The 22,148-nt window shown below is 44.5% G+C and overlaps 1 protein-coding gene and 3 long non-coding RNA genes across 4 annotated transcripts; all 4 read right to left on the bottom strand.

The window, feature by feature from the left end:
* Positions 1 to 1,612: 1,612 nt before the first annotated feature.
* LOC120701517 lies at positions 1,613 to 1,991 on the bottom strand. Its single transcript, XR_005686137.1, has 2 exons — positions 1,952 to 1,991; positions 1,613 to 1,870 (listed from the first exon to the last, which is right to left on the bottom strand). It is a non-coding gene; the product is annotated as an uncharacterized LOC120701517 (long non-coding RNA).
* Positions 1,992 to 2,086: 95 nt separating this feature from the next.
* On the bottom strand, positions 2,087 to 2,956 carry LOC120699493. The gene is made up of 3 exons (XR_005685459.1): positions 2,427 to 2,956; positions 2,293 to 2,353; positions 2,087 to 2,202 (listed from the first exon to the last, which is right to left on the bottom strand). It is a non-coding gene; the product is annotated as an uncharacterized LOC120699493 (long non-coding RNA).
* Positions 2,957 to 7,298: 4,342 nt separating this feature from the next.
* On the bottom strand, positions 7,299 to 7,939 carry LOC120699494. The gene is made up of 2 exons (XR_005685460.1): positions 7,703 to 7,939; positions 7,299 to 7,595 (listed from the first exon to the last, which is right to left on the bottom strand). It is a non-coding gene; the product is annotated as an uncharacterized LOC120699494 (long non-coding RNA).
* Positions 7,940 to 7,995: 56 nt separating this feature from the next.
* LOC120701015 lies at positions 7,996 to 10,028 on the bottom strand. The gene is made up of 3 exons (XM_039985191.1): positions 9,998 to 10,028; positions 8,050 to 8,599; positions 7,996 to 8,008 (listed from the first exon to the last, which is right to left on the bottom strand). Exons 2-3 carry the CDS (start codon positions 8,586 to 8,588, stop codon positions 7,996 to 7,998), a joined length of 552 nt encoding a protein of 183 aa, XP_039841125.1. The 5' UTR covers positions 8,589 to 8,599; positions 9,998 to 10,028.
* Positions 10,029 to 22,148: the final 12,120 nt, after the last annotated feature.

Below are 22,148 nucleotides of genomic sequence, written 5' to 3'. Positions count from 1 at the left end.
TGATCGTGATTACTGTTAGATGCAAGATCCAACGGGGTACTGTGTGAATCGACCTCCGTGAGGTGCGGTGCCCCTACCCTCTCCTCCCGATGTTTCACAAGTGCCCCTAACGTAAATTAACCTCGCCTCCCTCTCTTCTCCCTGTAGGTAGGGACCGGTCGCGGCGGCTGTCCTTGCTCTTCTCTGCTGGGGCCGGCGGCACCACCGCAGCAGCGTTTGGAGCGGACAGCAGCAGCGGCGCGGCACTGCACCGCCGGCTGCAGAAGCGTTGCGAGCGTCGGCTGCAGCAGCCCCGCCCTGCGACGGCGGCTGCAGCAGCTTGGTGAGCGGCCAGCAGCAACGGTAGCAGCGTGGCCTGTTTTTTATGTTTCCTGACGGGACAACACCGCCGGGTCTCAAACCAGCAGTGATGGTTTGGACTATCATCGTCGGGTCTGAAATCGGCAGTGATAGCCCTGTTCATCACCAACGAGTTAAATCGAACGCCCCCAAAACCAGCTGTCACTACTACAGAAATGATTTTAAGCAACACCCCCTTTTTTTCTAGGGGCGGGTGTAAATGTACCCCACTCCTACAAAAGGAGCGGGGTACTATAGCAGTTGACCCACCCCTAGAAACAGGTCTTTAGGGGTGGCTGAAGCCATCAGCCACCCCTGAAAATGGGGCTCATTTTCAGGGGCGGCTGATACCGTCAGCCGCCCCTAAAGATCTAATTTCCAGGGGTGGCTGGTGCCATCAGCCGCTCCTGAAAATGAGCTAAAGATCTAATTTCCAGGGGTGGCTGGTGCCATCAGCCGCCCTTGACAAAAACCATAAGTATCTAGGCACGATACCTTCTTCTTCCTCGTGACAGAACTCTCTCTTCTCGGGGGAGGTGCTGTCCGAAAATGCCATAAATCAAAAATAGAGGAGAGAAGGTTTTGAACTTGATTTCCTTGAAGCTGGGGGCTCTAGGAGGTAAGTAGATGCTAACTCTATGGTTTTCCTAAGCTTTTGGGTTAATTTGAAGGCTTAAATTGCTCTCACATTCCCTAGCTAGATCTAGATCTCCATTGGATGGATTTACCATCTAAGCCATGATTTTCCTTAAGTTTTTGGATAAAGTTATGCTAAATTAGATGGAGAGCATAATTATGTAATTATTTGCAACCAATCTTCTTGTTTTAGCTTCATTTCTAGGAAAACAAATTACTAGATATATAAAGGAGAGAGAAAACGAGTTGATTTCCCCTTTTTTCACATAATGTAATGGGTTGGGGTTTGAATTTTTTCCCCTTTTATTTGTTTCCAATATCTACTCTTAGCTGTTGAGTTATTTAGCATTTATTCCCAATATTATTTAAGATCTTGTTTTAATTCGTTCAAATTATCTATTGATTTTCTGTTGTTGGTGTTTAGATATGGATAGGACATGGATGTACAAAGCACGAAGGACGGATGCATATTTCCGTGAATAACTAAATAAACGAGTACTTTGCGCGCGCTTGCGCGCGCCTTGCGTGTTTTGCCATATAAGATAGTGAAATTGTTTTTTTAAAATTAAGTATTCTATGTTGGATGTATCTAATCTTTGGCGAGCAAGAAGAATAAGACGTGCAAAAATTTAGTATGAAATAGTAACATTGTTTGGTAGGCTCTCGAGCATGCGGATATATTACATAAGGCAGTTGTAAGTAAGCAATGGTTATTGTTTTTTGAAGAACATCGACAGTTTGCGTACCGACGTAAGTATATAGATACATACATATATTACATACATAGACATATGCATTAATATCAAAAGATGAGTCGTTTGAGCCTTGGGTGCGACACTGGATGTTATGTTGTTGGTAGGGGCAGGTCTGGATAGTTTTTTGAACTGCTATGAGCCTGCAAGTTGATAGATTGGTGTGAGTTTTGTTCTATTTCAAAAAAAAAAATCTGAGAGCCATTTGCAGTCGGAATAAGTACCTGTTGCTTTAAGCTGCCAGTTCTTTGGCTCGAGATGTGGATATGAAAGGATAAATAGGATTTAGATGTTAATGCACTCAGAATGGTTTGCTATACATGAAGGAGTAGATATGCTTTGTTGAGTAGTAAATTCACCTGCATGATAGTTGGCTCCGCTTCGTTTGGGTCGTCCTTGTCTGAAGTTTCTCCTGAATATGTGAAGCCATGGAAGGTAGGCAAGTTCTTCATCCTTCTTTCATCTTCTATTTCAGCTGTAGTGTTGATGCAGCTGTATATAAGAATACAGCTGTGCAGAAAGAAATATAATTTATTTCTTGAAGAGGGGAAAAAATGTAGCTGACCTTCGTACACAGCTCTGTTGCATTCCCTCACCATGTCTGAATTTACATCTTTTTTCTGGATCTAGAAGGAAAGAGTTATGGATAAGATTTTAGGTATGATAAATACATTGCTGCAGTGGAGTAATGATAGTTACCTTTATTGCGAGATGTATTTTCGTTGTGCGGATATGTGTTGAGGCAAGGAGGTTGTAGCCAATCAGAGGAGTTCTTTTCTAGTACAGATAGCAAGCTGATTTTCATGGTAACAGGGAATGTATGTGTGAATGTTTCATAACCAGAACGGCGTGGATATGAGAGGAAACCTGTGGTTCGGATGGAATTGATACTCAATGCAGTCCCTTCGACAGTACAAATTCCTGTTTTTTTTGTCCATGGCATAGGTTTCGATCTCATAGTAGGGATCAAGCAATACAGAAAGGCTTTTTATGTGAAAATGGGGAGGTATACCATTGGAATAATAATGTCCATTGGAATAATAATTTGTAATTTTGAGGTTGTAAAAAATCTGTAGAAAGGAAACTGCTCTGAGGCATGCTTTCTCATATGCATTGGTAGGATCTAAATATGTAGCTTCCCAGAAAAAAATTTCATGGCATGGTCCTATCAGCTCCAACTGCGGCAGTTCCAATTCGACACCACATAGTATCGTTGGGTCATCTGCAATCTCAGTGATAACTGATAAGAGATGCTTATTGTAAACGGCATTCGGAAACCGTAGCATGGAGGAGTGCGATTGGAGATGGTCCATTTACAAACATGGTGTTCTTGTGACAGTGCCAGGTGTTGCACCTCTCCTTTGTAGAGTTATTGCACAAAAGTTGTAGGAAAAAAAGAGAAAGAATAAAAGAGAAACATAATCAAAGTAAAAAGAAAAAATAGAAGTTACAAATGTGTATCAGAGAAAAAGGAATTAGAAAAGTAAATTAATGTAAACAGTAGGAAGTGAATACATGCAAATTTAGGATGTGGGCTTAGAGTAAGCAAAGGAAAAGAAAAAGGAATTTCAAGTCTGAATGGGCACAGGGTTTCCAGGTTGGAAGCCAAAGCAAAGGAAGTAACAGTATATATGGTACGATAATTTTAGCAAGTAAGAATTCACTTCAATTTTATTAATAACAATAGTTAGAACCACTGGAACCAGTTAGAGACACCATGCCTATTGTTATTGCCAATCCGTAAGTTTATATACGGTCATGGTGCACATATAGGCGTAGGGTATATTATTGTTTTCTCCTTAATTTAAATTAGTCGTGAATCTGACAAGGGGTAAATGCACAAGCTGTAATTGTTGCTTACAAAGATTCTAGGGTTCTACACTGGATCGATATCTAGGCATACAAGATCGAGTACGGGTATATCTTCTAGTAGATAAACATGGGGTTCATCCTAGTTCTAGTACAACAGAGAGAGAGGAAGGTATGGAGATGAAGGTGCAAACCATCCGTGGAAGGGGGCGCAGAGGAACTCGACCCCGCGGGTGCCATGGCGTCGATGGAGTCGAGGATGGAGGCGAGGAAGTCCGGGTTGGCAAGACGTGGATCCGGCGGCGACGATGGGCGGCGAGGGTACCGGTACCCTTCGGGCCGGTACCGGCACTGGCCGGGAACGACGGCGTCGGTGGGGAACGTCGTGGCGGCGCTGGGGTGCTTCCCGTCGGCCTTGCGCTCCCTTAGATCGGTAGGGTTTGTGGGTGAGGGGTTTGGCAGCAGTCAACTTAGGCGTCCGTGCCCCGGCCCCCCTCCTATTCTATATAGCGCAGGCGACGGGGGCCCACCAGCCATAATGACGGGGCGCCCCCGATCAGGGCGCGATCAAAGGGGATTTGGCCCGATCTCTGGATCGGGCCTGGAGATCATATCCAACATTCTCCCCCTTGATCTCTCATTTTCTTATTCTTGTTCTTTATCTGAGTTTGGTTCATCCCATCGCAGATCAATGTATAGGGCGTGCCTCGTCATGACAGTTATTACTATCAGATTAACAGCCACAATCACTTTTTCTGGTCTGAAATAGAGTCTTATTCTAGGGCCCTCTTTGTCCAGGAATCATAGGCTTTCCCTTAAACCCATGCCGGCTAAGTGTTCTCTGAACACATTGGGTGGTAGGCCTTTTGTAAGCGGATCCGCTAACATCTTGTTCGTTCTGATATGTTCTAGACAAATAGTTTGATCCTGGACTTGCTCCCTAACAACATAAAATTTGATGTCGATGTGTTTGGCAGCACCACTCGACTTGTTGTTATGAGCATAGAATACTGCTGGCTCGTTGTCGCAGTATAATTTCAGTGGTTTTTCTATGCTGTCGACCACTTTCAATCCGGGTACGAATTTCTTTAGCCATGTGACCTGCCCCGAGGCCTCATAACATGCCACAAATTCAGCATACATCGTGGAGGATGCTGTAACTGTTTGTTTGGAGCTTTTCCACGATATTGCTCCTTTTGCAAGAGTGAAGATGTATCCAGATGTGGACTTTCTATCATCTGCATCTCCTACAAAATCTGAATCTGAATACCCTTCTATTTCTAAAGTTTCTGATTTTCTATATGTTAGCATGAGGCCAGTTGTGCCCCTCACATAGTGCAAAGCTTTCTTTACCATTTTACAGTGCTCTATGCCTGGATTACTCTGGTATCTGCCAAGTACCCCGGTAACGAAACTTAAGTCAGGGCGTGTGCACACTTGTGCATACTGTAAGCTTCCTACAGCCGAAGCATAAGGCACTGCCTTCATTTGCTCGAGCTCATACTGGTTCTTGGGACACTGATGTTTCCCAAAACTGTCGCCCTTGACTATTGGAGCAGGTGTGGGCTTGCTCGCATGCATACCATATTTCTTTAATATCTTTTCTAAGTATGCTTTCTGTAATAATCCTAAAACCCCTCTTCTTCTATCTCGGTGAATCTCAATTCCTAAGACGAACGAAGCTTCACCAAGATCTTTCATATCAAATTTCGAGGACAAGAATTTCTTTGTCTCCAGTAGTAGATTAACATCACTGCTAGCTAGCAGAATGTCATCCACATACAAGATGAGGAAAATAAATTTTCCGTTCTTGAACTTCGCATAAATACAATTGTCCTCTTCATTTTCTTTAAATACAAACTTTCTAATTGTTTCATCAAATTTCAAGTACCACTGCCTCGAGGCTTGCTTCAAGCCATAAATCGATTTTCTCAAGCGGCATCCTAAATTTTCTTTGCCTTCCATGACAAAACCTTTGGGCTGTGCCATGTAGACATCTTCATACAAATCCCCATTTAGAAATGCCGTTTTCACATCCATCTGATGCAATTCTAAATCATAATGTGCCACTAAGGCCATTATTATTCTGAAAGAGTCTTTACATGAGACCGGAGAGAATGTCTCATTGTAATCTATTCATTCTCTTTGCGTGAAGCCTTTTGCCACGAGCCGCGCTTTATATCTTTCTATGTTCCCTTTGGAGTCACATTTCGTTTTGTAGACCCACTTGCAGCCTACTGTTTTGGCTCCTTTGGGAATTTCTTCTAATTCCCAAACTTTATTGGTATTCATGGATCTCATTTCATCTTCCATGGCTGCAAACCATTTGGATGAATTGGTGCTTTTCATGGCTTCTACAAAAGAGGTGGGATCACCCTCATTCTGTATTTCTTCACTATGATAGACTTCATAGTCTTTAGAAATAACTGGTTTTCTAGTTCTTTGTGACCTTCTCGGGGCCACTGCGACTGGTATTTCTTGCACGGGAGGCTGTTGTTGCTCCCCCTCATCCATGGCAACGGGTTCTACTTGGTCCTGAGGAATAGGGTCCTCATTTCCATTTAATGCCAAGCTAGGAGAACCAACAACAGGTGGTGGCACCGCAGTTTCTTGCACTGCAACGTCAGGTAGACTGACAGCGGGTGTTGGCACTGCAGTTTCCTGCTCTATCGGTGCCACAACCACAGGTAACGAGAAATAAGGCTCTTGAATCATCGGAGTGGAAACGTATACCCGCTTCTCCTCAAGGTCGATTTTTCTGGTTACTATGCTCCCCCTGATCATCTGATCTTCTAAGAAGGCAGCGTGTCTTGTTTCTACAAACTTTGTGAGTCTGTCGGGACAATAAAAGCGATATCCCTTAGACTTTTCTGGATAGCCAATAAAATGGCAACTGACTGTCTTGGGATCTAGCTTCCCAATGTTCGGATTAAACACTTTGGCCTCAGCTGGACAGCCCCATACGCGAAAATGATTAAGCGAGGGTTCTCTTCCTGTCCATAGTTCATACGGTGTTTTCGGCACCGATTTACTTGGCACCCGATTAAGAATGTAAATGGCGGTTTTTAACGCCTCCATCCACAAATTAATCGGTAACGTGGAGTAGCTCATCATACTTCTGACCATATTCATCAGGGTACGGTTTCTTCTTTCTGCTATTCCGTTCTGCTGAGGCTCGCCCGGTGTAGAATACTGGGCAACTATGCCATTTTCCATAAGGAACCTTGCAAAAGGTCCTGGAACTTGGCCATAGGGGGTGTGTCGACCGTAGTACTCTCCCCTACGGTCAGATCTGACTATCTTAATCTTTAAATCATGTTGGTTTTCTACTTCTGCTTTGAATATCTTGAATTTATCCAATGCTTCTGATCGTTCTTTAATTGGATAAATGTAGCCATAACGCGAGTAATCGTCTGTAAATGTTATGAAAGAGACATAACCATCTACAATAGTGACAGGGAATGGTCCACATATATCTGTGTGAATTATTTCTAGAATTCCCGCACTTCGTTTGGCACCTTTCTTTATGTTCTTAACGAATTTTCCTTTAATGCAATCAATACATTGTTCTAAATCTGAAAATTCTAACGGTGGAAGAATTGATGCTGTCACTAAGCGCTCTATTCTCCCCCTCGAAATATGGCCTAAACGACAGTGCCATAATTTCGACGAAATTGCATCAATTCGTTTGCGTTTCTTAGTAACATTCTCATATGAGGAGGCATTTTTATTCTCAGAACATACTGCATTCACATTCTCAGATAATGAAAGCAAATATAATTTGTCTTGTCGGAAGGCAAGACCAACACATTCTGAATTAACTTGTATCTTACACTTGCCATCACCAAAATGACAAGCAATAGCGTCATCATCTAATTTAGACACACTTATTAAGTTTCGTTGCAAAGACGGTACATAAAGAACATCTCTCAAACAAAGTACAAAGCCATTATGTAATTCTAAATGAAATTCTGCAATGGCTTCGACTTCAGCTTCTACACCGTTTGCAACTTTAATTCTTCTTGCGCCTCTTGGCAGGGTCCTCCTCATACTTGATCCCTGTAAAGAATTAGCAACATGAGTAGTTGCACCAGAATCAATCCACCAAGTGGATTTGTCATAATTTAAATACAGGGATTCATCTACAAAAGTAATGGTGTCCTCACCCTTTCTTAACAACTCTTTCAGGAATTCTGGGCAGTCCCTCTTGTAGTGCCCTCTCTTTTTGCACTTCAGGCACTGGTCTTTTTGAACTGGAAAATTTTCCCATTCTTTCTGTGGAGGTGGTCTGGAAGGGCCACTCTCATGCTGATTCTTGCCTGGTGGGAAAGGTCTCTTGTTATGCTGGAAGTTCTTATTCTGGAAATTCTTTTTCTTGTGTTGAACTTGAAAAGCAAGCTCACCACCATGGGAGTTCTTAAGGCGATCTTCTTCTTGAACACACATGCCAATCAGCTTGTCAATACCCCAATCTTCTGGAAAAGCGTTATAGTTGACATGAAATGCCTCAAACGCTTTTGGTAGGGACTTGAAGACCAGCTGAACAATGAACTTTTCTGGCAAAGGCATGTCCATTGTCTTAAGCTTGTTGGCCATGTGGCTCATTTCTAAGATATGTTCTCTGATGCCACCGCCAGTGTATTTCTTGGTGATAAGCTGCTCAGCAAGAATGGCAGCATAAGCCTTGGAAGAACCAGTAAACTGACTCTTCACCTTTGCTAAATATTCTGAAGCGGTGTCACAATCTGGGATCGCCATCTTGATGGCATCTGAAGTGGAACCCTTCATGACCATAAGACACTTGCGGTTGGAATCATTCCAACGTGTCTTGTCAGCATCATATCTGGTCATAGCAGAGTCATAATTCTTCTCTCGGATAGCCCAAGCAGCAGCTTCTTCATTTTGTGCCCTTACGGGCTTTTCTGGTTCTTGTGGAGCTGGCGTTGTGATGGCCAAATCTATATTGGCCATCGCCAGAGCTATCTCCAATTTCTGGTACCATTTCCCATAGTTGTTGCCATCCAGTTCAGGAATGGCATTCACATAAGTCATAGCATTGGAGCCTGAAATTTGAATTCAAAATTTGTGAGGACAACAATAAATGCATGTATCAATTTAACGTTGGTCAAAATTAAAACATGCAATAATCTATACATTAAATATAAATCACTGTTGGGCAGAAAAAGATATAATGTATACAAAATTCTGAACAAAATTATAATATTGCAATATCAACTTTGGTCAGAAATTAAAACATTATAATATACTGAAAATTCTGAGAAATAAAATTCTATAGGCCTCTATATCAATTATCTCGTTGGTTCAAAATAACATAGAGACAAAATAAATTCTTTGCATCGGAAACATGTAAAATTCTAAATATTCAGAAGCATAATTCTTGTAAATTTCTGCTCTAAAAATAATACACGTTGGTGCATTTGTTTGCAGAGATTCAAATTCTAAACAAATTCAACCAGAATTCATATTCAAATTTCTTCTGAAATAAAAGAAAAGGCGAAATCTGGAACTGTTCATGCGGCCCGTGGCCACTTTCGACCCACGGTCGCGCGCCCCCCCGGCGCCTGGGCCCTTGGCCCAACAGCGGACGAATGGGCCGCCGAAACGGCCCATGTGCACCCCCCGCCTGGTCCTCAATCGGCCCGTTCGCCGGCCGGGAGATGCAGACCGTCGGATCTGATCCGATGGCTGCCCGGCCTTCTCGCCGGATCAAAACCGGCGTCGGCGACGGGGCGCCCAAACCCTAGGCCCATTTCTTCCCCCTTTCTCGCCCGATAGAGCGGCGGCACCGCCGGAGGTGGTCGGCGCCGGGGAAGACTGGCTACGTGGCGGCGCCCCCGCCGGTCCCCTCGTCGGCGCACGCGCTCAACCGAGTGGGAGCGCGCCGCCGTCGGGCGGACTGGAGGTGGTGCACGGGCCGTGCGCCGGTTCTGAGTGGCGGCCGGGTTCTTTGGCGCGCCCCAGTGAGCGGCTGCGGCCGAGGTGGTGAGTCCACCCCCCCTTTCTGTCGAGTTCTTGATTCTGCGGGTTAGGGTTTCACGGGTCTAGGGTTAGGGTTCTTGTGCGCACGCCGACGAGCAATGACGCGCGCAGTGGTTCTTGACCGGGAAAGGTAAGTTCCACCCTTTTCCCGGGGTTCTCTTTTAGGGTTACGGTTTCTGGATTGGGGATCTCGGTCAATCCGAGATCAATTCGAGGTTCTTTCTTCGATTTGCATCGAAAACAATTCTTTCTCCTTCTAAACTCTATCCCAAAACCCGATCTATGCACTAGATCGGCGAGTGATACCATTGTTGCTTACAAAGATTCTAGGGTTCTACACTGGATCGATATCTAGGCATACAAGATCGAGTACGGGTATATCTTCTAGTAGATAAACATGGGGTTCATCCTAGTTCTAGTACAACAGAGAGAGAGGAAGGTATGGAGATGAAGGTGCAAACCATCCGTGGAAGGGGGCGCAGAGGAACTCGACCCCGCAGGTGCCATGGCATCGATGGAGTCGAGGATGGAGGCGAGGAAGTCCGGGTTGGCAAGACGTGGATCCGGCGGCGACGATGGGCGGCGAGGGTACCGGTACCCTTCGGGCCGGTACCGGCACTGGCCGGGAACGACGGCGTCGGTGGGGAACGTCGTGGCGGCGCTGGGGTGCTTCCCGTCGGCCTTGCGCTCCCTTAGATCGGTAGGGTTTGTGGGAGAGGGGTTTGGCAGCGGTCAACTTAGGCGTCTGTGCCCCGGCCCCCCTCCTATTCTATATAGCGCAGGCGACGGGGGCCCACCAGCCATAATGACTGGGCGCCCCCGATCAGGGCGCAATCAAAGGGGATTTGCCCCGATCTTTGGATCGGGCCTGGAGATCATATCCAACAGTAATGACTTGGACACTTCTATTTGAATCCATGGGGGTTGGAAAATTAAAGAACGCAGCAGGAATTATCAGGAAGAAGGCAAGAATAGAAGTATATTACCAGCAATAATAAAGTCGATGTGGAAGGTGTGTCCAATTCAGTTGGAGCTTTTCATTCGTACAGGTGATTTCTTACTGTGTAGCAATGAGAGTAGAAATAAAAAGTACCACACAATTAGTAATTAAACTGGGAAAATGGTGATGAATTGGTAATATGCGATCATTAGGTTTGCAGCTGGCACTCGAAGGAAAGAGAAGCAGGATATATTTTGTAATCTTGTTTTTTTTGAAGAATCGCTAGCATTCAAAGAGAAAGAAGAGTCGTCTTTGCCTTTATAATAATGAATGCAGACAATGTTTGGACCAATCCTGTTTAGTTATATTTGCAGGGAACAATCATCGGTATCTAACCAATTATGCGATGTGGAACGGCAATTAGACCAACCTGCATATTTAGGAAGCAATTGGTAAATGTGGGAACTTAGTATGGAGACCTAATACGAAGTAGAACAGCAGGTAGGTAAGAAGCTAATGTGAAAGGCATTGGGATTGATTTAGGTGTAGCGGAGAACCTAACGCGGCACATGGAGAATTAATTCAATCAGCAGCGGGGAACCTAATGCGGCACCTAGGACATAATGCTAAATCATATTTGTATAGATCTGTAACTATTTAATATCAAAGATTGGGTTGCGCACTTCTGTATAAGAAAAAAATTCAGCAAAGGAAGGAAACGGAGATGGCGACCATCATCAAAACCAAAGCGGCTGACCTAGTAGTACTCAATGGACGCAGCTAGATCTGAGGCGGAGTAAATGACAAATGGAACTGAAGAATGGGAAGGAACTAACCGTATCAGATCGAGGGAAAGAAGAGGGTCGCCGTACGGGGACGCCAAGACTTGCGAAGCTGGCCAAGGAAGAGCATCTGCAGCAGCGAATGCGGAGGTTGAAGGCATGGCGGGAGGAGATTGTGAGATGAGGAAGTGGGAGGGAGGGAACAGGAGGATGTAAGGAACATGGCCCCATTTAGGCTATTATTTGTGATTTTGGTGATTGAGTGACAACATAATTTATGGGACTAACGAATTTGTGAGATCACATTTGGAGGAGTTTTTAGGTCCCATGGATATGAGTTAACACGTCTAATTCATTGTCGAGACGCATTGTCTAATCTATCGTCGAGACGCCAAGTCCAATCCACCATCAAGATGACAAGTCCAATCCGCCGTAGAGATATAAAAGCATAGTGGAAATCCAGAGATAGAATAAATTTGAAGGATCCAATTGATCGTTGTGATGCATTGGACGAGTTCGGCAGAAAACAGAGGCACCGATTTAACCGATGCATGAGCATCGGTGCATCCGATGGTTGTCGGAAGATCCAATGCCCTGTAATCGGTGCAAGTCTGAGCGCCTCTATAGATCAAGGGAAGATCAACTGAAGAAAGAGTGCAGCACTGGTTGAACCGACGGTCCATTCAGAGGCATCGGTGCAATCGATGTACCATGTTCCAGAGACGATGTCAAGCGTGCAGCAGCCAAACCTTCAACACCGGATGAACCGATGGCCATCGGAGCAATGCGTCGGTGCAATGACGTCAGCAAGGTGTAACGGCTATATGAAGATCAAATGTCACCGGAAGTTCCGACGCTATAGCATCGGTTCATCCGATGGTCCCTGAAGTTGCTGCAGCAGTGTCAGAGTGGCCAACGACTACTTCAGAGCGCAGGGTGACCGAAGAACCGATGCCCTATGCACCGGAAGTTCCGATGCCTACGTAGAAAACTGGCCAACGGCTAGTAACGGCTCTCTTGAGTTGGTGGCCTATATATACGCCTCACCCCGGCTATTTTGAGTTCGCTGGAGTCCCAAGACATCTCATACACACCCAAGAGCACCTCCAAGCCATACAAGAGCTCAATTGATCATATCCTTAGGTTTTAGCACTAGCGTTGTAAAGTGTGAGTGCTAGATTAGCTCTTGAGTGAGTGAACAAGCAAGGTTGAGATCCTTGTGCTAGTTCTAGAGTGAACCATACTTGTATTACTGTGCGCCGGCCCCTTGGAGCAATTGGCGTCGATGACATTGTGCGGGGGACAGAGACCCCTCCTTCGTGGGCAATCTCCCTTAGTGAAGATTGGGATCAAGGTGACCATGATTGTGTTCATGGAAGAGACTTGATTGCCGGGAAGCTATACTCTTCGTGAGTGCTTCAACAACGTGGACATAGGGGCACCTTTGTGGCAATCCGAACCACGGGATAAATTCTCATGTCGAGAGTTCGCTTCCTCTCATCCCTCTCTTAAAGCTTCCGCATTTCATATTGCAACTTGTGTGCCTTTACCTTCTTAGTGTAGTATCTTGCTAGGATTGGCTATAGGTTGCAAAACTCTTTTGGGTTGAGGGTTACACACTAAGGTGAACCATAGTTGCACATCTAGTTAGCTTGTTTTACTAGTTTTTGTGCAAACTAGTTGGAGCCATAGGTTAATATTTTAATAGTGCCTAATTCACCCCCTCCCCCTCTTAGGCTAGAGCACCCGATCACTTTCAGAGGAAGACGCGATGAGAAAGGAGAGGGGACGACAGATGGGGGAATGTGAGAAGGTTCGAGCAATTGAGCGCAGCGACCGGCACGTAAGCTACTAGGACCGTTCGATGGATATCGCAGGGTTCATATTTTTTTTGCTGGCGTGGCCCAATGAGAAGCCGAGAAAGCGTGGGTCTTTGACATATAGAAATTTATTCAAGCTGCGGAAAACCATGCAAGAATTGAGAAGACACATCTGATACATTGCCCGTGCAAACCCTACAAAAATATGAGAGTATTCAGCAATACAACTATAATTAGATCGCATGTCTTGATTAGTGGTTTCGTAGACAACTACATGATCTGGAATAAACATGGTGAAGAAGCACCACCTCCGAGAGAGAATCAATTCGAAGAAATATTGCAAGACCCCCAGTTTAATATATTGTTTGATGAATATGATAATGCGTGTAGTGATGATGAAGATGTTAGTGGTGGCTATAGTAATGGTTTGGAGGAGGGGCCCATTGATATTGGCAGTGATGATGATAGCGATGAACTTGATGATGGTGATTTTCTGAGCCAGTTGTTGTGGCACACCAAAGCAGAGGTGTTGGTCGGTAGTGCAAAGGGGATAGAAAACTTCGAGACGGTGAAGAAATCAGCAGAGGAAAATATATACGAGCGATCTAAAGGATGTCCGAAAACACTGGATTGTTCTTCGTTTTGTACTTGAGCTATTGACCCTAAAGGCTAAGCACAGCTGGTCAGATAGTAGCTTAAATGATCTCCTGGCTATGTTGGCCTAGTTGCTTCCGAAGCCAAATAAAGTGCCTGCAAACACATATCGAGCAAAGAAGCTTGTCAGCCCGTTCACAATGGGTGTGGAAAGAATTCATGCATGCCCAAATTATTGTATTTTGTATCGTGGGGATACTTTCAAAGACTTGGACAAATGCCCTGTATGTTCTGCAAATAGATACAAAAACAATGCTGGTTATTGTGGTGGCGATAACCAAGGTCCAACAGACAAGAACAAAAGAAAGAGGCAGGGTGCCTCAGTGGAGCCACCAGACACTACTTTAGGCATAACCGAGAAGCAGAGGCGAATTCCTGCGATGGTTATGTGGTACCTCCCGGTTGCCGACCGTCTAAGACGCTTCTTCTCGAACCCGAAGGATGCTGAATTGATGCGCTGGTGGGATTCAGATAAGCGCAAGAAGGGCGACGGAAAGCTTCGACATCCAGTCGATGCTTGCCAGTGGAAGATGTTCGATGAGCAGTATTATCTGGAATTTGGAAAGGACCCGAGGAACATTAGATTTGCGTTGAGTACAAACGGAATGAATCCATTTGGTGAAAGGACTAGCACGCACAGCACATGGCCGGTGATCATGACGATGTACAACCTGCCTACAAAACAAGCAATCCTAGCTCAGCAAGGTTTTAGTAACATGTAAGCATGGAAAAAGTTTCACACTCAGAACTCTAATATTTCTACCAGCACAAATATATTAGCATAACTAGTATATCAAGGAATCTTTAAAATTTGACCTAGTTAATGATGTCAAAAAGGTTTCAAAATTTTATCAGGTACTAGTAACACTGTAAGACACAATCAAGCCAAAAATCACAAACAGTTACTGAGTAGAACTCCTAGAACAAATAAAGCCTATTTATTCTTTCCTTTTTCTTGGATTAAAATACAGACCAAAAATGAAGATGTGCATGTAACAAAACTTATAGTTCTTGTAACAAGGATTCCAAAACATTTGGGTTTGTATTTTTCTTATTTTTCTACGAATTTCTAGGTATTTTCAAAGTTCAGCCTTGAAACAAATGAGAAAGGATTGAAAACTTGCATCCAGGGCCCTAGAATCCTAAAAGTTTTTGCAGGGGAGTCCCTGGCCGGAGTCAGAGTAGGGGTGGGAGGTTTGACCGACCGATTCTGGCGGGGCTCGTCACTGGCGGTGAGGGTGGAGGGGCTGGGGAGGTTCACCGGGTCAGGGCACACCTGTAGGTGTGCTTGGCCGGGTCTGGAACGGTCGGAGGAGGCGGGTTCGCTCCGAGCAGGGCAGCGGCGGCGGAGGAGAACGGCGGCGAGGGTGCTCCGGTGGGTTCTGGGCGAGGAGGAGTGGTCTGCGAGTTGCGTGAGGATGAGGTGGAGCTAAAGATGAGGTCAGCGTGGGCGGAGCGAGTCTGGAATGGCAGGTCGACGGTGAGCTTCGAGCTCGCCGGCATTTGGGCGGGGCGGCTGCGGTGTTCTGGGGGCTCTGGGCTGGGAGCTAGCGAGTGAATTGGGTTGCTGGGGTGCTTTGGGTGCTGGGGCGCACGAGAGATGGGGGTCCGGGGTACTGCGTCGGGGTGGCCACGGCGGTGGCGAGGTGGCGGCCGCACGGATGGCTGGGGTGGCGTGGCGAAGGGAGGGGAGATCCAGCTCGAGGGAAGGAGAGCGGCGTGGAGTCTGGGCGCGATGTGTGGGTGCCACGGAGAGCAGGAGGTGGCCTGCGGCCCTCCACGGCGGCGGGCGGCACCGCTCAGCGCCGGCGGCAGAGAGAAACAGAGAAGCAGAGAGGTGGGAGATGAAGTCTAGACTGATTTGCAATTTCCAAAAAGTTTAGGGGCCCTACTGTAAAACAAAAATATCTCCTAAACTAGGGCTCAAATGAAAAAGTGTCCAACATGAAAGTTGTTCAACTTTTCAAGATCTACAACTTTGAGTGTTGTGCAAAAATTGATTTGACCGAAGGTTGAAGAGTTATTTTGAAAACAAAAGAAGGATTTTGAATTTAATGGACTTTTGTCTTTTCCAATGCAAATTCACCTCAAATTCAGACTAAAAAGTAAAATTTTCTTCCATGTAATGATTACACTAAACTTTACAAATAAACTCTCCACAAAATTAATATTTGCTCTCCCTATTCAAATTAAGTTATAGAAAGGACCCTGCATTAAAACATATTTACACAACTACCCTTAGATTTTTACAATAAGATCCTTTTTCAAGCAAAATAAGCACATGATGCATAAAATAAATGCAATTCTACTGCACAGACACCTAGGATGTCACAGCCTTCCCCCCTAAAAGGAATCTCGCCTTGAGATTACAGGAAGAAAAGGAATAGAAATGTTTGATACCTGAATTTGTTCTAAGAGAGTCAGGAAAGTTTCTTTGGAGAAAATTTTCAGTCTCCCAAGTGGCTTCTTCCTCAGTATGATGATTCCACTGGATTTTGTACATTTTAACTTTCTCCCTTCTAGTACTTCTTTCTTTGGTGTCAAGAATTTTGATTGGGTACTCAGTGTAAGATAAATCGGGTTCAACCTCGATATCTTGTGGTTCAAGAATCTCAGTGGGCACTTTGATGCACTTCTTGAGTTGAGATACATGAAAGACATCATGAATGGCGGCCAACTGAGAAGGAAGACGAATCCGGTAAGCAACTGGTCCACAAGTTTCGATGATTTCAAATGGTCCGATGTATCGGGGTGCCAATTTCCCTTTTATGCCGAAGCGTTGAACACCTCTAGTAGGAGATACTCGCAAATATACAAAATCCCCTACCTTGAACTGTAAAGGATCTCTTCTTTTGTCTGCATAACTTTTCTGTCTTGATTGGGCTACTTTAATATTAGCTTGGATAACTTTGACTTTCTCTTCTGCCTCAGTAACTAGATCTGGCCCAAATACTTTGCGTTCTCCAGCTTGTGACCAACTCAAAGTAGTTCAACACCTTCGACCGTATAACGCTTCAAATGGTGCCATTTGCATTCTGGATTGATAACTGTTATTATATGAGAACTCTTCCAGTGCTAGGCACTTATCCCAGTTCTTGCCATATTGAATAGCATGCTCTCAACATATCTTCAAGAATTTGATTGATTCGTTCAGTTTGCCCATCTGTTTGTGGATGATAAGCTGAACTATGAATCAATTTAGTTCCAAGGGATTCTTGCAATTGCTCCCACAAACATGCAATAAACTAAGCCCCACGATCAGAAATGATCGTCTTTGGAACTCCATGTAGACGGACAATCTGGTCGAGATAAATCTCTGCATACTTCTTGGCAGAATAAGTTGTATTCACAGGAATAAAATGAGTGGTCTTGGTGAGTCTATCAATGATTACCCAAATAGAATCATGCTTCTGCGAAGTGTTGGGTAAGCCAACGATAAAATCCATACTGATGTCCTCCCATTTCCAGGATGGAATGGGTAAAGGTTGGAGAGTACCAACTACTTTCAAGTGACTAGCTTTAACTCTTTGACAGACATCACACTCAGAAACATATTCTGTGATCTCTCTTTTCATTCGAGTTCACCAGAAATTTTGTTTTAGATCCTGGTACATCTTGGTACTATCGGGATGAATAGAAAACTTCAATAGATGTGCTTCATCAAGGATTTGTTTTCTAAGCTGGTGATTCTTGGGTACAACAAAACGAAATTCAAACCATAGAACTCCTTTATGATCCACTCGAAAACACTTGTACTTTGCTTCTCCTTGGGATAACTTTTCCTTGATTATTTTGATACCTTCATCATGTAATTGTGCCATGATGATGCTATCATGAAGTGTAGGCTCGACAACTATATGGTTCAGAGTTCCTTGAGATACCATTTCTAGATTTAGTTTCATCATTTCCTGGCATAGAGTTTCATTGAATGGCTCTACAAATAGACAATGGCATTGTGACTTGTGGCTGAGTGCATCCGCAACCACATTAGCCATTCCTGGATGATAATCCTTTATCAACTCTAGCCAGCGTCTCTGCCTTATGTTGAGATCAGCTTGGGTGAAGATATACTTGAGGCTCTTATGGTCAGTATAAATGTTACAATGAGTTCCCATAAGATGATGTCTCCAGAGCTTAAGAGCATGTATGACAGCTGCTAACTCCAGATCATGTGTTGGATAGTTCTTCTCATGATTCCAGAGAGCTCTTTATGCATAAGCGATCACCCGGTTGTCTTGCATAAGTACACAACCAAGTCCCGTACCAGAAGCATCACAATAGTCATCACAAGGTTTGGTACTGTCTAGTGTAGCCAACACTGGAGCAATAGTTAATCGTGCTTTGAGAGTTTGAAAAGCTTATTCACATTTATCATCCCAAACAAATTTCACTCCTTTCTTTAATAACTCCATCATAGGTTTGGCTATTCTAGAGAAATCAGGAATGAATCGACGATAGTATCCAGCTAAACCGCGAAAACTGCGAATCTGATGGACCGAAGTAGGAGGTTCCCAATCCATCACTTCTTGCACTTTAGTTGGATCAACTGATATACCTTTACTGGAGATAGTATGGCCTAAAAATTTAACACTATCTAGCCAAAATTCACATTTGGAGAATTTGGCATAAAGGTGATGATCTCATAATCGTTGAAGAACGATGCGTAAATGCTGAGCATGATCTTCTTCATTCTTGGATTAGATCAAAATGTCATCGATGAACACCACAACAAATTTATCAAGCTCCGGCATGAAGACTGAATTCATCAGGTACATAAAATATGCCGGGGCATTGGTAAGACCAAAAGACATAACCAGATACTCATAAAGTCCATATCTAGTCGAGAAAGCTATTTTCGGAATATCACAGGGCTTGATTTTTATTTGATGGTAGCCAGAACGAAGATCGATCTTAGAGAAAACCTTGGCTCCAACTAACTGATCAAACAGGATATCAATGCGGGGAAGATGATACTTGTTTTTAATAGTGATCGCATTGAGTGGTCGATAGTCAACACATAGCCTCAAACTGTTGTCTTTCTTCTTCACAAACAGGACTGGACATCCCCATGGTGAAGCACTCGGACGTATAAAACCCTTGTCAAGAAGGTCTTGAAGTTGGATTTTCAATTCTGCCAACTCATTTGGAGGCATACGGTACGACCTCTTAGAAATAGGGGCGGTACCGGGTTGAAGCTCGATAACGAATTCGATATCTCTATCAGGGGGCATTCCAGGTAAATCATCTGGAAATACGTCCACATACTCACACACAACAGGAATATCTTCAATTTTAATTTCTTTTGTGGCATAGGCACAAGAGTTGAAGCACTCTCGTTGTGGCAGATAGAGTATGATGGCTCCTTGATAAGGTGAATCTAGCTCAGTAGCTCGGGAAGAGATATCAAACAGTACTTTATGTCTAGTCATCCGATCCATGCCCAAAATAACATCCATGCCTTCTAAATTCAACAAGATCAAATCTGTCTTTATCAAATTGCTACCCAACTTAATTGGCACATGTCTAATGATTTGATTGGAAGCTATCTTCCCACTAGGGGTTGCTATCATGAAAGATCCCTTAGTATGACAAAAATCCAATCCTATTCTTGCTCCAAATTTGGCACTTATAAAACTATGAGTTGCACCAGAATCAAATAATATGACTGCGGGTTTATTGTGAATAGAGAAAGTACCCGACATGACTGGTGCTCCTTCAGGAAGCTCTGCAAGAGTAGTGAAATTAACTCGCCCCTGTCGGACTTGCACCATTTGCTTCTTGCCCTTGCCCTTGTTGTTTTGATTGGAGTTCTACCCTGGATAAGACTTCTTGGGTTGCGGGCAATTCTTGGCAAAATGGTCAGTACTGCCGCAATTAAAGCATCGATTATTGCCATTCCCATGATTGAATTGTGGGGTATTTGGCCTTGGGCCAAACTGCTGCGGCTGCTGAAAGACTGGAGGTCTGAATCCTCCTTGTTGCTGAGGCGGCCTAAAAACAAATCTGCCCGTTGGGGCATTTCTATGTGGAGGTCTTGGTGGAGTATTCTGCACCAGACGATACCTCGTTGGCTGAGCACTCGAGGGTCCTGTTGGTGCCTTTCGCTTCTTCTTGGCGCGATGCGATGCGATACAATCTTCTTGAGTTATGGCCATATTGACCAGCTCATTATAAGTATTTGGCTGAACAAGGTTCAGGCATTCCTTGAGCTTGGTGTTGAGGCCACGACGAAAACGATCGCGCTTCTTGGCCTCAGTATCCGCATGATGGCCCGCGTACTGGCACAGATGATTGAAGGCCTGTGCATACTGAAGAACAGTGCGGGTTCCTTGATTCAAAGCCAAGAATTCATTCAACTTTCTCTCAATCAATCCCTCAGGAATATGATGTGTCCGAAAAGCATTCCGAAATTCCTCCCAAGAGATAACATGTACAACAGGCTGCATAGCACAATAGTGATCCCACCAAATACGAGCGGTGCCACGAAGCTGTTGGGCGGCAAACTGTGCCTTGTTCGCATCAGCACAAGGTACTGCTAGCAAGGCAAACTTGGACTCAATAGTACGGAGCCAAGCATCAGCGTCCAAAGGTTCATCAGTTCGGCTGAACAGCAGAGGTTGGGTACCAAAGAATTCCTGGTAACCTACTGGTTGTGCATCACGTCCTCCATGTTGCTGGCGTGGCGGATTCTGCTGCCCTTGCACCAGCTGACGGAGCAATTCGGTTTGCATGGCCATTAGCTTGGCCAGATTCGGCGGTGGTTGCGGTGGCTGCTGAGATCCACTACCAGTTTCATGGCCGAAACCTTCAGGCGATCCACGGGTATGACCAACCATCTGTAATTATGGAAGACATCCATTAGATACATTTTTTTTGCTCCCAAAATCAATGGTATGTGCAATGATCATACATTGGATATCAAAACAAAATTAGCAGAATTTAACCAGATGCGGTGTAACACAATATGCATAACACATATTTGCTCAACAAACATAGCTCAAAATTTGGTCGGCTGTTAAATAACTTCGTACTCTCTCACTTCGGTAAGCAGAAAAAGTCTTGATTTCCAAACTAGTAGTCATTATTTATATTACATCCAAGGTAGTCTTTATAGTACAAACCTAGTATCACACTTTCTTACCACATATGCTACAACAAGTGGTACTCCTTCCTAGGGCTATTTTACAACATCTCCTTCCTTATTTACATATACTACAACAAGGAAGATCACATGCTATCTAGGACTATCCTAAGATGCCTAGAAGTCGTCGAGGTTGCCCACAGAGGAAGCACTGCCGGAGGAAGAGTCGTCCGGCTGAGGGTTAGGCTCGGCAAGCGCGTGCTCTGAATCTATCTCTGAGACTCCCTCCATCTCCTCTGGGTCTTCTTCTGGTGCTGCAGGCTCGGCTGGAACAACTGGGGGTATTGGCTGCTCATGGAGCATACCAATATGGGCCATAGCATCATCCAGATCTATTTGGAGCTCGTGAACCCGCTCCTGAAGAAAACCAATCACTGTGTTGCGCTGCACTATCTCAGCACCATGCTCCAGAACCTGAAGCTCAAACTGTGCAATGGCGTGATCTCTCCCAGCAACAGCCTCATTAAGCCCCTGAATCTGAGTGTCTCTCAAACTAAGACCTCACTGGAAAGTCTGGGCCAAGTCCATCACCTGATCCATGTGCCTCTGCTGAAGAATCTAATAGTGGGACTGGGCATTCATATACCTGATCACCGCCTGGATAGTCTCCTCAGCTACGTCTCCAACTAGGTACCCAAAGTGGGTGGTCCTGAACAGCCACTCTGCGTTGCCAGCACTGACTGCCGGAAACAAGTCAATAGGATAAGCGGCTACTTCATCGGGATGATGCTCACAGAAGGTTGTGATAGCTTTGAGAGCTGCTGTCTCAAAAGCGTCCACAAGACGATATCCAACCACCTCAATCTCAATAGGCAGCCAAGCCAAGGTGGGGTGCTGAGGAATGGTCATGGTGACTCTGCTCTTCTGAACTCCATCCTCAGAAAACTGTCGTCCCTTGTACCGGGGTGGGTCTGGGTAGTGGAAAATACGGAGCATATCCCACAAAATCCTCGGAAAGCCCTCCCAGTACAGGCAATCAGTATGAGCACATCCATCCTCATCCCAAAAGACATTGTGACAGTCTGTCATCTGAATCAAAAAGGATTCAAATGTGAGTTATATGCTTATCTCAAGACTTCTCAAATAAAGCTTTTTAAAAAGACTGCGGAAAAATGTGATTCTAATTCAAAGAATTATATGGTTTCACCAATTTCAGAAAGTAACAAACCCCCAAGTGGTATTGGTTCATCATTTGAGATTCTATGGAACAAAAAGATCATTATAACATCGTGATGGGGCTAAGGATGAAGGCATGACTCAAATCCATCTTTTTAT

This window comes from Panicum virgatum, chromosome 3K (genome assembly GCF_016808335.1).
Source record: "Panicum virgatum strain AP13 chromosome 3K, P.virgatum_v5, whole genome shotgun sequence".
In the NCBI taxonomy this organism is placed as follows: Eukaryota; Viridiplantae; Streptophyta; class Magnoliopsida; order Poales; family Poaceae; genus Panicum; species Panicum virgatum.
This window is presented reverse-complemented; position numbering and strand designations above follow the sequence as displayed.

Excerpts from the sequence above, each read along its gene's own strand:
- LOC120701015 (XM_039985191.1), bottom strand. The coding sequence starts at position 8,588 with ATGACTTATGTGAATGCCATTCCTGAACTGGATGGCAACAACTATGGG.